Below are 16,000 nucleotides of genomic sequence, written 5' to 3' on the forward strand. Positions count from 1 at the left end.
GGTTTGATCTTCAAACATCAGGTCTACAAAACGTTTGCGAAATCCCTACTAATTACGGTTACGTATACTTAATTGTGACTATGCCTTCTAATACATTTTACGGATATGCATTGTCTACTATGGGCTATGTTACTATATCTTGCCTTGTCTTGTGTATCACGACTTTTTTATTACACTCAAGCGTAGTGATTTTCCCATGATGCATAGCCTTTAAACATATTCAGTGATAGAACACGTTCTATTCTCCTTGTTGACTTACTTGGTATGGTTAGCCGCATGTCCCCCCAGGACGAGGCAATGTCTCCTGACCAGTGGCCCGACCATGCACCCATACCCGTCGATGACGCCCGCGAAATAATGAACGGCCGCTTTCCTCGAATTGCCGCCAGAGCACTGAAACGTAAAAACAACAACAACAAACAAGGCTTACCTTTACACTTTTAGATCTTCTTGTGGTCAATTCCTTTGTATGTAGTTTCGCTTTTTTTTGTTACCATTTTATAGGTAGGATAGGATATTTGTTTAGAATTTTGGGTCGCATCGTTTTGTTTTGCGTAAAATAGAATGTTTGTTTGTTTTATACCCAGAGTCGATTTTACATATATATTTTTTTCATTATAACTAATAAAGTTTATTATTTTTCCGTTTTTAGCGGAAGTCGCAGCTTTTTGTCCTAATGCCCGTTTGAATAAATAAAGCAAAATAAACGTTAAGAATGGTATATCATAACTATTAGTAGTAGTAGCAGTAGGCGGACGGGGGAGTATATTATCGCAATACTATTTTTGATATTGTAAAGATAATGACATAAGATTTTTATGTGCCAATATATATACACATTCGTTTGTTAAAATGACACTAAAAGAAAGCAAATTCTAACGGCATAAAATTTGTTTTTTGCTAATTAAAAAATATATCGTGAGTAATGTTTGCGCCATCAGATTTAATTTAGGTCCTGCTCAAGGCCTCACCCCGAGCGTAGAAAACTAAGCACATTTTCTCACCTCTGATTGGTTGTAGAGATCATAGTGTGAAATGTACGTTGTAAAATTGCCTCTCCGTGCCGTAATAGTATTCGTATCGTCCATTTATTTTGCTTTTGTATGTTCGAGAAACAAGCAATATAGATGAAGTCATTATTGTTTTCAGATCTATCCCGAGATTGCCTTTCCGCTTCGGCTTCAAACGGTAACAAGCATGGCTCCCGGCGTTTGCAGCGCGCTCAACGACCATAGCTGATGGAGCTCCTTTATTTTTAGGAGTGCGTCTCGTTCTGCGTTCATCGAGATTTTTAGAAAGATATCTCCTCAACCGACCTAATTTGCAGGAACCAACTGTTGCAGGCACGTTACTCCGGAAGCGCTGAACGGGTTCTTCGTTTCGTAGCGTTACAGGCCTAAGGCTCGCATCCCACGTCTTTGGAAGCGCTGTGGTGCGAGGCGGCTTAGCGGTGAGTAACACGAAGAGGCCCCGAGATATGATTATAATGCAATTAAATTCAAAGATGCAAGCGAGCTGGACAGGAATCACGAAAATAATCCTTGGAATGGAGAGGTCCCGGGTTCGATACCCGGACCAGGCGGATTTTTTCGGTCGCGCACAAGTCACCTAGCTGTGTTTTTGGAGATGTGTGTTTGTCGTTTGTCCCTCTTGTTCCCCTCCTCCAGAAATTATTTTCGTCACCCCCGAGATAGCTTGGTAAGTTTTAAAAAGCCCGCGCAGAGCACCAACCGCGAGGCTTCTTACGCCATCTCTTAGTGGCGCGAGAAAGCAGTCACAGCGGGTTAATTATATGGGTTCCAGCGCACTCGAATCACTCTGGAAACGAAGCCGCCCATTCAATGGCGTCTTGAGCGTTGTCGAACCGAAACGACGTCGCAACCGAATGGACAGTTTCCGGAGAACACAACTACGGTGCCCCACCCTCAGAAGACTTGAACACATCCTTCAGTGAAGCTACCAGAGCCTACAGGGACGAAAGACGAACACTCCCACCTCCACGCAAGGAGCTCAACCACCAACAAGCACGCACATGGCGAAGATTACAAGCTTTCGCCATACCAATTCCACGGAGCTACCACAAGATTTACCCGCACCTTTTCGATGGTATCTGCACAAGATGTACAGGCCCTGAAGACACACCCCAGTATGGCTCCCTCGAACACAAGTTCTGGGAGTGCCCCAACTTTGCTCCTCCGGAAATGTTAAAATCCGTAATAGTAGAAAACGCAACCACGATGGTCTCGCACTGGACCTCTTTATTTGAAATAGAAGACAAGCAATTACAATTTGTCCTCATAGAAAGGGCCGAAGAACTTTTCGAGCATCTTAAGGAACAACTCCAGCACATAACATTTCTCAGCAATCCTCCTCCTTCCCCCTTCCCCTGGGCTAAGTTTACATATTGTACCAGACTCGGACCTTAAAGGGTCCGACCCCCTTGTACGATAAAGGCTCAATAAAGTTTACTTGACCTGACTTGCCGGTGGCTCACTGCGCACATAAAGAAAATGCCTCATGACATAGATTTATTAACAATGAACGCTAGAGCTTCAGGTGGCGCTAGTGTGCTGTTGCATTTTGAAGCAGACGGCAAGCAGTCTAAATGTGACTTCCGTAGTGCATTCATATGGGAAAACACAAACACATTTCTCTTGGTGCTCGAGTATAAAAGCAAATATTGCTTAGTGTTGGAACGTTTTACAATCACATGTACAAACATATGTGCCAGTTAGAGCGTTCTTTTTTTAGAATTTATGGCGTCGAACATTGCGCTGAACTAGAGCAAAACACAGGTATAATGCCTGTTGACGTTGGAGACTGCTATTATAGGGCGCGAATTTCCGCATATAGTCAAAGCTAGGAAACACATGAGGGAATAGGCTTGACAAAACACCAAAAGGATGCCAAATATATGCCAAATCAAACAATCAAAGCCGACGACAAGAATTGTTAAAACTCTATTCCTCATGATCCACCGGTGGGACACGGCGCATAAAAATAGAGACTTCAAAACTAAATTAACGAATAAATGCGCTCTGTTTAGATATATGCCACTGAAGGTGTTATTTGACGATTTTGAGTAGTCGTTTTTGCTGGGTGTTTCACTCGTTTTATGCTGAATATATTGCGTTTGAATATTTGGAAACGGTAATTTTATTTCCACGAACGTTGGAGCCGGAAGGACTGAGAAAATGTACAACTTGAACTACCGACTACTGGATCTTGCTGTGAGCAGTAGAAATGACTATTAACACGCAAGAAAACGCATTTCTCAGAATATAAAATAAAAGTTTCCTCACGTGAACAAACGCAATGGGTCGCTTCTTAAGTTGATGTCAAGGCACAGATACATGCGTATTAGTGGTTCCAGAAAATCGTAATTCGATATGATACCCCGCAGCTCTGTCTGTATACCATTGCAGGGTAAAGACCAGTCATGGCAGGTATTTAAAATTCCCCTTCTATTTCGAAGCCGCTGCTCCCGAGAAGAAAAAAATAGCAAATAGCAAACGTGATCTTAAATTCTATGGGCTTGAATAAAACAAAGTAAAAAAAAAAAAATAGCCCTAACACATGTCTGTTATTGTTTAGTAGGGCCTGGGGTGTATTCTAATTCGAAGAAAGCTAACTTTTTAAAACCTTGCCTCGTTCCCACCCCGGCCTTCACTGTTCGGGTACGGAAAATAAACGTATTAAAATAATAAAGAAAAACACTATAAATGAAAAGCTTAATACGACTCTTCTGTCGAAAGAGAATGCACCTAGTACACACGGCAAAAATGCAACGTAGTCAGTCTTGCAACCCTTACAAGTAATTAAAAAGGGTCACATTGATGTTACTACATATAGCTTACCGTCTTAGTAACCAGCTACGGTGTACATTCCTCCTTCGAAAAGCACAGTAGGCCCTTATGGGACATGTGCGGATCCTAATGGCTGCTGCGCCAATGATCCGGTACTATCGTCGGTCGGGCACGGAGTCTCGGCATGTATTGGATAGGACAACTCCGTCGGGATTCGGCGTGAGGTCGGCTCAGCTTGTATCGAGGACGAGTGTTACGTCAGCGGTTGGCGAGGATTCGGATTCAGTCACACACAGCATGCCCAACCAATGGAGACCACCAGTTTTACTTAATATACCTTTGTAAAAACTCTCGCGAGGACACTCGACGACCACACCCGGGGCCGATATAGGTGGGTACGCTCCGGAAATTCTGGAAGCAGTGTATTTTTATTTCTCTCATAACTGCGAGTTTAGAACACGAAGAAAACCTACCAATCCGCGTCGCAAGGCCGATACGTACCCTGTTAACATAGGGAGTTTTCGTAGACCGCGTTTCCCCCTCCGCTAAGCCCTCCGCAACAAAGAAGCCGCTACTGCGCCTACGCACCAAAGGCCTTGGCTGTAGAGTTCCGGGTATCCTAGCGGGTTGCGGAGACCGTTGCGGGACGGCGAAAACTATCTAGGAAAACTCCCTTGTACTTCTTTCTGTTCTGAAATCACCCAATGCTTAAAGGGGTATTAAACCCCTCCCCTTTCTGCCATAGTCCATTGAAGATCATGTAATGGGTTCCAAACATCCCAAAAACAAAACAAAAAACATTACATTGATGCGCAGCCGATTTCTGTACTGAAATCAATATCGCAGATCGATAACCTCCGACCTATCGGTGGCCCCAGATGGTGCCATCGGACAAGAGGAAGCAAGGAAGATGTTCTCCTTAGAGTTCCTGTGTGGGCTCCCTAAGGAAGCCAGAGCTGGTCGTCTCTTTTTCTGATGCCGCCGCGCCGGTATTTGCCGAGGCCAATAACGTGAGGAGCCAAAGATCCAGCGCCGTGCGGGAAAGCCACCGATACGGCCCGTCACCGATGTGGCACGCGACTCGGCATGTCTCCTTTTGTCTCATTTTCCTCCTTTCCTCTTCTCCATACGCGGCGGCGTGCGCGGCACCGCTATTCACCGAATTCAGCCACGTGACAAGCAAAGAATGCAGGGCCGTGCAGAAAGACCGGCACTACGGTCAACCGCCAAGAATGAACATGCGACTCTGCTACCCTAGGTAGCAGAGTGGGTTGCTGCATGAGCTATACAGGAACTCTAGTTCTCAATAGGTAATCCATATTTAGTACCGATTTTAATAGAAAACTCGGCCACGCAAGAATGTTTTGTTTCGCTTTTTAGGAGGCCTACAGCCCATAGATTGAGCTATGTTCACAAATAGACTAATACAGAAAGTTGTCTAGTTTCCTTCAAACACACTTAAACTGTTCCTTCTTATCACGGGCACTGCTACATGCGCCTTATAACAAATCGCCGTAGTGCGTCATGAGAGCGATGGAAGTGCTGCGTATTTCTGAAACTATCTACCGGATCTTGAAAAGCGTCTATAATAAAATGTGACAATTTGTGCGAGTCTACCTACGTGTACGTCGCTTCGGCTTCCAGATGAGCGTAGATGTTGTGGACGTCGTAATGGGCCGAGAGGTGGTGGCGGTCGCTCATGCAGAGGGTCTGCGCGAACAAAGGTTTCTCCCCAGGAACGTAGGGAGAATAATCCAGTGTGTTGTTTGGGGGACAACCGTCGGCGTGGCCGTCGTAAAAGTTGGTCGGTTCGTTCATGTCCTAGAAGGAAGTATTAACACTCATCGGTTGTGCCTTACAGGAACAATAGGGCAGTATTGAAGGAGCGCTAAAACAAAGTGGTCAAGGTTTTGAAATGATTTTGAATATTAGGCATGCAAATGTAAGAATTGAAAATCATGTTGCGTCCCGCCCTTCCTGTAGAAGCACATCGTTGAAATTAGAGCATTAGAGTGCAGCTCTTAGGCGCCCGTTTCCGCGTATAACCCCGCTAGATTTAGTGAAAAATTTAATTGGTGTTGAGGTCACGTGATATCAAGTTTCCCGCTGAATCTTGAGGAGAAACTGTAATTTGTCCATGGGTGACGTGACACGGACTCATGTGATTTCATTTTCACGGCTAAATTTAGTTTTTTCTTACAGGTACATTACAAGACAACTTACGTCACTATGCTTATACTAATATCGCATCTGACTTGTTTCTTTTAGGTTACCAACTTTTACTCATACGCGGCTGAGTGGGTTGCTGCATGAGCTCAAATGGATGTTTCTGATATTTTATCTAAAACGGCATTAAAAGAAAATATTTTTGCTTTTTAAGAACGAACCCTGAAAAATCACTCCGATTTGGTATAATTCCACGAAAAAACACATTGTTGAAAACGTTGAGTGGTTACACTGTCTCTGAACGTATTTGGTTTAATGGACATAAAAAACAACCCTCAAAAGAGAAATAAACATTAAGCAATTGGGCGGTCGAAAAAGAACGCGAAAGGGTCAGTGATGTTAAGAAATTTAGTAAATAAAGCTTAGACATTTATCTTAAAACTACCCCCCCCCCCCCCAATTAAAAAAAAAAAACTTAATCCTACCTTTCTAGGATTGCGGGGTCTGTTCATTCTAATAATGTTGCAGTCAGTATTTATATGTATGTTTTTGAGAAATCTTGCATTTTAAGTCCGAAGGCTTAAGCTCATCACATGGACAGTGACGGGAAAGTTTGAGGTGTTTCGCATACGAGAGTCCCACAAAATTATGGTATTTAGAGAATTTTGAAGTTTTTAAAAAAAGCATGGTGGGGTTCACACGTTCTGCAGGCTCTCATATTACCTGTAAAAACAAAATGAAACAAAAACTGGAGCGTTTACAAAATGCACGTAACAGGAACAACTTGTTTTAGTTATTGTTTTCAGGATTACTTCGGCAGACGCCGACATGTGCAGCACATGTGTAACTAGAGAATCCTAATTGTTTCAGTGCTTGGAAATCTCCAAAATGTACCCTTAATTTGTTGTATCATCAGGTGCTCAAATTGCCAAACTCGCTAGATTTGGCTTACAAATCACTGTTTGCTATATGGCTATATGGCTTATACTAATATAAAAACTGTTGATTTTAAAACAAAGCGAATAGTTTTATCGAAAATGTTCTTCGCGATACTCATGCGGATGTATTTATCTTTAGAGACAATGTTAGGTATCATCAGTGTCTATGACTACAATTTTATGTGTTCGCGTTTGTTTTCAAGTGTGCAGTGAATTGCTTTTTTTTTCTAGTCTTTCAAAAATGGTAAGCATCGAATCTATCATTGCTATCCAACGGAAGACATTCTGGATTATTCATCATTTCCGTACTAATTAAGAACTCAATGCACTATATATAACCTATTTCTGCCTATACTGCTTTGCAACTTTATTACCGACGTAATGCATATTCCATTCAACTAAACAAAACTGTGGTCTCATTTTATTTGTATATAGTGCGGTTTCATTTAAATTAGTGTACCAGGTTCTGTACTTGCGGGGGCACCGGACTAAGTCAAGCTCCTCCGCATATATTTGTCCAAAGGTATCTTGAAATTTCGAGTTTCAATTCATCTTTTTCTGTAATTATTACACGGTTCAATTACATTGTTTTAAATTAAAATGAACCATCCATACCAATAAACACCAGCAAATTTCGACGAAATGCAAACTCTCAAACATTGGCTTTACTTAAAGAAACAGGGCTGCTGATTGCTTCAGTCACACAGCCCCAAGCTTTCCTTAATCCTAAGACTAAAATATATTTTCCGAAAATAGCACAACACCAATGTATTTTCTGATACTAAATATTGTGGCGTCTCTGTGACCTTTTTTCATGCAGATAGTGCACGATGTGGTACATTTTGATCAAAAAGTACGAAGTCAGCAATTGATGTTTAAACGGAGGCATGCAAGCAGCCCGAAGCATAAAAACGACACACATTTTCTTGCATATATATAAAAAATATTTGTGATAAGCAATTGTTCTAGTCATTCGTTTCATTTCATTTATTTACTCTCAAGGCCGAAGCATTACAGAGTGGAGTGGTGAAGCAAAAAAAAAAATACAACATGAAAATAAACACAGCAGGGGGATTACAAAAAGCGTAAATATTATGTATGTAAATATCTTAGTTTATTACTACTATTTCTGCAAAACATTACGAGCAGCGCACGGACAATGTACGTTTTATGCGAAATTTATATTACGATAAAGAACAAAATGTGTAACTTGTCTGATCAAAATTATCTCAGGTCATCTGTTAAAAAACAAATTACTCGCAACAATATATTTGTATAAAGCCTTTCCCTAAATAGTATTTAGTTCATACTTTATATTTAATCAAACTTAAAATGATAAAGAGAGAAAGTAGTACTATGATTGAATACGAACCGCACTTACAAGGGAGTCACTTGTAAGACATTCAAAATGGTTGTCCAAACGCACCGGAAAGCATGCCACCAATTGCTGCCTCTTGGGTGTTTGAAAATATCGCCTAGCAGAGGTTGCCTGACTGATACTCATGTAGGAACGCCGGATTATATATAAAGGAATATAACAAATAAAGCGGTATGGACTGTACAGTCAGCTAACTAAAGCAAATTCCTATTAAACTTACAATCCAAGCTCCGTCAAAGGGCACAACCTCGTGAAATCTCTTGAACAGGGAACCCCAGTATTCGTTGGCCCTTGGGTGGGAGAAGTCAGGAAAGACGCTGCTCTTGTCATTCCATACCTTCAACAAAAATATGTTTTTGAGAATGTATATCGTATAATCTACTATTTCCACGCTGACTCAGAATGACGTTGCCTTGCTGAGTTTCTAATAAGGAGTGGAGAAGCGCTAAAGGGTTACAAATACGTAGCATAGGACACGCCTTCACAAGTGCCTACTCATATTTCAACTTTTTTAATCTAAATTTTTTCCATCTGTGTTTATAGCTTAGTTAAAACAAAACAAACATCATTACAATAAGCGATGTTATCTTACACAAATTTCTTATCAGTTAGGTCGTCTAGTTTTGAGTAATGGCTGTTTATGAAAATTTTGGATGAAACATTTAGGCAAGAATTAGTGGCCAAACAGTTTACTTCTTCAAATCCCTTTATTTTATTTTGAAATATTAAATACAAGAAATATGCTGACTAGGACAAACAAGAAGATCACAATGGAACAATGTTGACGATCACGAAACCAGTCGACGATTGAAGGACATTCATTCTCAACTCCGTTCTTTGTGTATCTCTGCATTAACTGTTTTTCAAAGTCTAGCAAAACGATCCTCAACTGAAAGTGTTGCTAACCTACAATGAATCTGCGACAAGGCCAAGCAAAAAGTATGGCAAGAGAACAAAACATCTCTACACCTAATATAATTTTATTTAATAATTTGGACGTCCCGGACGTCACTAACTTGTTTACTCTTAATTCCTCTTCTTCATTCTTACTCTTATTCATTTTATACTCTTCATTTACTCTTCTTTACTCTTCTTCATTTTATACTTTTAATTTCTTCGTAGCACCTTTCTGCAGATATAAACCACCGTATACCTACCAATTACGTGTGATACCGAACCAATACACCGATTTCTGTAGTGTCAGTTATCTGCCAAAATTGTATTACAGTCTCGAACTGACCACCCAATAATATCTGAATAATCGTGAATAAACTACGCTATATCAAGGGAAACCGTCTATGAATTGGTCAAATATTTGTCGTAAGACTAGGGTAGGCGAATCTGAATAATCTGAAATAACTCACAACAATTAGTTAATTTATCATACATAACTCCTTTATTTGAAGTAGTTATAAAAGATCCCATTAGCAAGATTCATCGCTCTCTTTATGATATGAGATATTAAACTAGACAATAAATTGACAAAAAAATGAAAAACACCAACACGTTGCTTTAAATCAGAATACTTCGTTAACTAGTCCTGGCCCCTCAGCGCAAAATCTGTCTCGCGTGGGAAAGCACAGAGGCGTAAAGAATCTGCGCTGCTGACCTTTCCATACACCACTCCTCCGGATTCGTTCTTCACAAAAATGTCCATATCTATGCCCATATCAAAGGGCGGATAAGTTCCGGGAATCTCAGAGCCACTCATGGCAGGGTCCTGGTAACATGATAAAAATAACATGTGGATTAATTAAAAGAAAATAAGAGCTTTTGCTTTATGACAGTTCTGGGTGATTCCACGTCAAAACAGAGATGTATATTAAAACTTGTTGTTGGCCTAGTTGGTTCATGATGCACTCTAGAAGTTTTTTACTACTTTTTACAAAACTTGTACCCGTAACCGGCCATAGCCTGTCATTCGCCATACACTTAGAACACATGCCGACTCGACGGGAAAGTCAGTTTGGTTGAGAGAAGTGAATGTGGTGTAGAGTACCGGAGACACCTGAAGGCACACCTCAAGGAGAAATGCGCAGAGGTTACTAGCGCTAAAGTAGGAATGTTTCGCGTAGGAACACAATTAGACGGCAGTTTGCGACATATTTTTGGAAACTATATATTGCGAAAAACACTTGATTGTACGAGGTATTTCTTATGGTTTAGAGATATGTTTGAATTGAATGCCGTGAGAGCAACCCCAGTACGATTTCTACAAGGAAATTATACGGTCAGGGGAACATGATATGTGGGTATCTTTGTCAAAAAACTTTGTTATTGAACTAAAATTTGCGAACTAAATTTTATTTAGAAAAATCCTCATATTATTTCAATTAGTAACTTGCTAGGTGTCATCGAAAATCACTAAATCATTATAAAAGCATGAGGCGTGTCGGAAGCGCAGTGGTGCACTACATTTACTATTCGTGCAACGGGCACATGGTTGGCTGTACGAAAAGCAGATGGAAACATCTCGTAATTATAATTCGCGTTTTTGAATACCCAGCCTTGAGCCTGTTGCACAAGTTGTATCATTAGCACACCAACGCGCTTGACCCGTGCTCCATATCAACAATTGTGATTTTGTAATTTTCTACGACGCTCCGCATGTTTATAAACAGAATTAGTTTTTTTATTATTTAAAAACTTGATTAACAAACTTTAGTTAATTAATCGACTTATCGTGACGAACATTTCTTTGTCTTATGCCCCTCTGGCAGTATAACGGACCGTACAAACTCTATTAGTGCGGCTTTCAGATGTAATAACAATATGTGAAGCCTAAAAACACGCTTTATAGCAGTACTAGGTTTATTTAAACATGAATGTGTAGAAGCACAAATATAACGACGTGAAAGAAAAGCGCTCCGAGACACACGTGCCATGAACCAGCGTGGGACGCAATTCACGTGAGGCACGGACAGGGGAGCTAGCCTTGGACACCGTTCCAACGACAAACCGCCCGATGAGCAATCTTTAATTATAGGTTCTTGTAAATATGTAAATATATTATCTGTACTGTTCGCACTGCTTCTGGTTGTAATCCAGCATCAACATTGGTGACCCGGACGTGATTAGAATTGTTGGATTTGAATGCGTATGTCAGAGGCTTGTGATCGGTTCAGATACAAAACTGTCGACCTTCTAGGACGTGGCGGAAGAATTTTACGGCAAGATACAATCCAAGAAGTTCCCTTCCGAAGGTACTATATCTTGTTTCCGCAGGTAAAAACTGTTTTGAGAAGAACGATATGAGGTGCCATTTACCGTTCTGGAATCGCTGTAGTACTGCGCCTGCTGCAGTGTCAGATGCGTCTACCATGATAGAAGTCGGTGCATCACATTGCGGGTGGCTCAGCAGTGTTGCTGACGCGAGCGCCCTTTTGATGTTTGCAAACGCGGCGCTAGCTGACTCTGTCCAAATAAGGTGCTCGTTTTTGCGCAACGACCCTGCGAGAAGCTTGTTAACTGGCTGTAGTATGGCTGCACAGCGGGGGATAAACCGGCGATAAAAATTTACCAGCCCCAAAAACTCTTTGAGCTTCGTGGTAGTGAGAGGTTGTGGAAATTTTTCAATTGCTTCGATTCGCTGGGGTAATGGGCGAGTCCCAAGGTGGTTTACGTGGTGACCTAAAAATGATAGTTCTGAAACGCCGAACTCGCATTTCGCTGCATTGATCAGAATTCCGTAGTCGCTGAGGCGACTGAATGTATCTGGGAGGCTGGGGAAAATAAAGGCAAATTGTTTTCGTACATTACCATCAGCTCCCTTACAGAAGTCAACAGGAATAAAATACAAAATATCAACATCAGTGAAACAGAGAAAAAAAGATTACTTTTAACAAATCAGCACATCAAGACACTTTAATATATATATACATTGAAAACAATCTTCTAAGCCACACACTTGGCAGATTATATTTCACACATGACACTTTTTACTGACATTAGTCATTCACTGCATGTAAATATGTTTTTAAAGTGTCCGGAGGTTTTATGAGCTGCTCCTGTTTGCAATACCCAGGTTTTACTGTTCCCAGCATTTTTATTTATTATTTTTAAATTCAAACTATCCATGCCAAAAGAAAAGAGAAGTTTCCTTCCAACTTCATTGGGCGATGTCACATGCATTATTTAGAAGTCGAACCGGCAGTAAAACACCGCATTCTGCGCAAGAACGTTTTGTTTTGCAGGCGTAAGCTTGACCGTCATCCATTTCGCACCATCAAAAGTATTATGACCTATCGGAGACAAACTGTACTGACCCCATATTACCCCCCATCAAAACACCTGACGTCACGTTTGCAGTGATGCAAGAAGAGCCTCTTAGCCGTCGGACGAAATTTAAAATATCAAGAACTTCGCGAAAAAATATTGTCTTGAAATTTTGGTTTCTAGTTTAGATGTTTGTATTAATGGTGTGAGCGTATTTTTAAACAAAACATTGGCCCTCTAAAGTTTGCAGTGCCTTCCACTCTTGTGTGCTATTTTGACTATGATTGAGCGTTCGTTAAGTAAAGAAGAAATTTCTTAAGTTACTGTTTGAGTTTCTAGCTTGTTCTAAATTTTCCCCACTTAAAAACCCTGCATAATGTTTCGCTATTTCGATTGTGAAACTGGAAATCTATCTGCAATTTATCTGGATTTCAGATTTTCGGAACTTATTTATTTATCAGCAACTTCTTTTTATAGGGGACGGTGTCAGAGAATGACATAGAGGACGAAAACTGGACGACACGTTTCCAGAAACAAATTTCCAGTTCCTTCATCCTTAAAGTGAAAATATATACATTGTTTTTCGGTATAGTTGGCTTAATAAAACACGTGTGGCTTGGTGGTTTAAGCTTCCTAGTTAGGAAGGTAGGGCTGAGAAAACGTAATTTGCTATACTTTATTTAATCAAAAGTATTTTTTTTAATATAGAGTAAATAAGTTATTGGCAAACGATTTATGTACTTTTACCGCGGGCACGTGCCAATTCGTCAGTGGAACCCAAGTTGTCATAGAGGGTAACAGTCTTCTTTTTAAAAGGAAGAGATTTTCGGTGTTCCCGTGGTTGCACCCGGAATGTTTAAAGATATTGTAGCCGGGAATATAGACTTGACTAGTATAAATGCAATTGAAGCTTGTTTTGGAAGTGTTTTTTTGTTTCTTTTTCAATTATACAATTGGTAGAGTATGTCCGATATAAATATTTCTCAAGGCAAACTTCAAACAATTATGTGCCACAATCTGCCCTTAACATATTTTTGGTTCTGCTTGTGACTAATTGGCCTATCACACCATCCTGTTTGACTACTCCATTACTGTTGCAATCCATCGAGAAATGCACGTGCGACAACCCTGCTGGAGCTCTGTGCGTGTGGAGTAGGAGACGACACGAGCCCTCGCATGCACGGCCGTCTTCTGCCAGTGAATTTAAATTTATTGCGGTGTCACGCATACGCCGAACACTTAGTGAGATCGGTGACTTCTTGATGATTAGACGGTAGCTTAGCCAGATTAGAACGTCTTAGCTGAAATTTTCGAAGTGATATGAGCTTTACAATCACAAGGTGCAGAATTTGGCCTGACTTCCCATGGTGCTTTGTACTGCTTTCGTTTTCGAACAAAACAAATAACAGAATTTTAATTCCCCGCTTTCATATAGGAAGGCACGCCAAGGGCAAAACATATTACCCTGAAGATAAAGTTTATTAGACGTATGAAGGGAACGCTTCAGAAATATTTTCGAAAATTGCTTTAGGATAAGGGTTTTCTTAGAATACATATTGAAGTAAAGAAAACGGCGAGTTGAATAAAAAAAAGCATAAAAATACTCTTCTCACGTTTAGTTCGCTTACTGTGTACGCTTTCAGTAAATACAGCATCTTCCTAAAAGTCTGGCATAATCGCGCATTAATAGTTCCAAAATAAGAACAGCACCTTTCAGTTGAATTATTTTCCTCTAAAGAAATGTTAATACATCATTTGACGGGTGACAGAATATATTGAGTAAGAAGTGCATAGACTTGCACACGTAGCGTGTTACAGGTGACGCGCTACTTGTACCTATACTCCGTTTCAGCCAGACATGTACAAATTACTCAAAAAATGTAGTTAAGTTACTGAGTATCAACGCCAAACGTAATTGGAGGGGAGTAGAAATTACAAATTTTTATTAGTAGTTGGTAAACAACTAACTACTGTAAAAAGTAGCGAGTTACTTTGAAGGTACTTTCGAAGTTACTTTTTTATATCTTGTGGTAGCAAAATGAACATCAGTTTTCATCCGTGAAAAACCCTGAGAAACAAAAATAGATGCAGTAATTTTATGGCTTGCGTTTTCCCCAGATTAGTTTATTTGCTCGAGAAGCAATTGACTTTCAAAGTTCTTATCGGAGAGTTTTCCCATTTTCCTCCTAAAGACGTCCCCAGGCAAGCTTAAAAGTCGTTCCACCAACGCGCTGGATGGAACGGCAGCGTTGAATTTTAGAAACAGGCTGTGCAGGGTCGGGTAAGCGAATGTCGGCATCGCAAGGTCTATTCACACGGTGAATCTTGTTGCAAATCTTGTGTCGCGAAACTAGGATTCGGGAAACAGAATCCCCGTCTGAACGCTACCGAAAAAAGGGCGCGCCTCCGAAACAATTGGCGCATGTTCCTCGCTTATGGGGCAATTGTTCGCTGAAACCTTACCGAGGCCTGTCAATCACCCGATGGAGAAACGCGGACGCTGCCAATGGCCGCTCGTTTTGGCTATGACGTCTGACTTTCGAGGTGGAGCAAGTTTTTGGAGGAGTCTGATTTTTGGCCGATTCTGAATCCGAGCCAAAGCCAAAAAAAGAAAAAAACAAACAAGGCGGAGATGCGGGGCGTACGGGTCCTACTCGTTTGAAAGTGTGTGAGCGGCGCTTTAGCAAGTACAGGTTGTTGGCGCGGTGCATATTTATCAACAGTCGCGACGAGTGCAAGCACGGCATATAACCATGATAACTGTGGATAACTTCTTTTAGCGGTGCAAAAATGTCGGAAATGATTCGAGAACAGTCGCCTGTTCTTTGACGTTCGCGGTCTTTCCCGGGTTCGACAGGACTAGTAGACCCAGTGAGCCGAATCTGACGAAGTTTAATAAGTGGTATTAATAAAACAGACTGTCTCTTTACACTGTGCATACTTCACATCATTTTGATGCTAAACGCTTGGTATACGCGCCCAGCGTAGATGACAAGGTTTGGCGAAATTCTCATGAGTCAGTACGTCACAGGTTTTGCGCGTCAAACTCCACGTGTGAACTGGCCAATTTCGCGAAATCTCGGCTTCCCTAAACTGTGGCGCGTTGAAACGATGCATCGTGTGAATAAGCCTTTAGTGTCCATGAAGAAATATGTGAGGTTCGGCTCAGTCCTAGAGCGTCTTTTATAACAAACACACCTATTTTTTTTTTCTTTCTTTGGCAAGTTGAGATTGTTATGACTGGCTCCTCTTTATTCACACGACATTCGGAGAGTACGCTGAGCGAGTGCACATGACCGTCAAGAGTTCAAGTAAAGCGCCACGACGATAAGATCATCCGGACGACTGCGCGTCTCGTTGCAGTGCAAGTGCTACGCTACGGAAAAAAAATTGTTTTGGTTTAACACGAAATGAAACAAAATATACTTCGCCGGTGACACCTAGTCCAGCAAAAGGATCTGCCAAGGGTGACACGCAATCCTCGTCGGCGACTACGG

General features: G+C 41.1%; 1 protein-coding gene across 1 annotated transcript in view; it reads right to left on the reverse strand.

Annotated features, from left to right (window-relative positions):
* LOC8039820 (lysosomal alpha-glucosidase-like) overlaps positions 1 to 16,000 on the reverse strand; it is a 146,242-nt gene that overhangs the window by 90,512 nt on the left and 39,730 nt on the right. The window contains exons 7-10 of the mRNA XM_040211016.1: positions 9,898 to 10,008; positions 8,509 to 8,625; positions 5,428 to 5,627; positions 260 to 393 (exon numbers count right to left, since the gene is read on the reverse strand). Of these exons, the coding sequence (XP_040066950.1) occupies positions 260 to 393; positions 5,428 to 5,627; positions 8,509 to 8,625; positions 9,898 to 10,008 (562 nt within the window). The remainder of the gene's footprint in view (positions 1 to 259; positions 394 to 5,427; positions 5,628 to 8,508; positions 8,626 to 9,897; positions 10,009 to 16,000) is intronic.

Source organism: Ixodes scapularis, unplaced genomic scaffold (genome assembly GCF_016920785.2).
Source record: "Ixodes scapularis isolate PalLabHiFi unplaced genomic scaffold, ASM1692078v2 PGA_scaffold7__128_contigs__length_106722199, whole genome shotgun sequence".
Classification (NCBI taxonomy): Eukaryota; Metazoa; Arthropoda; class Arachnida; order Ixodida; family Ixodidae; genus Ixodes; species Ixodes scapularis.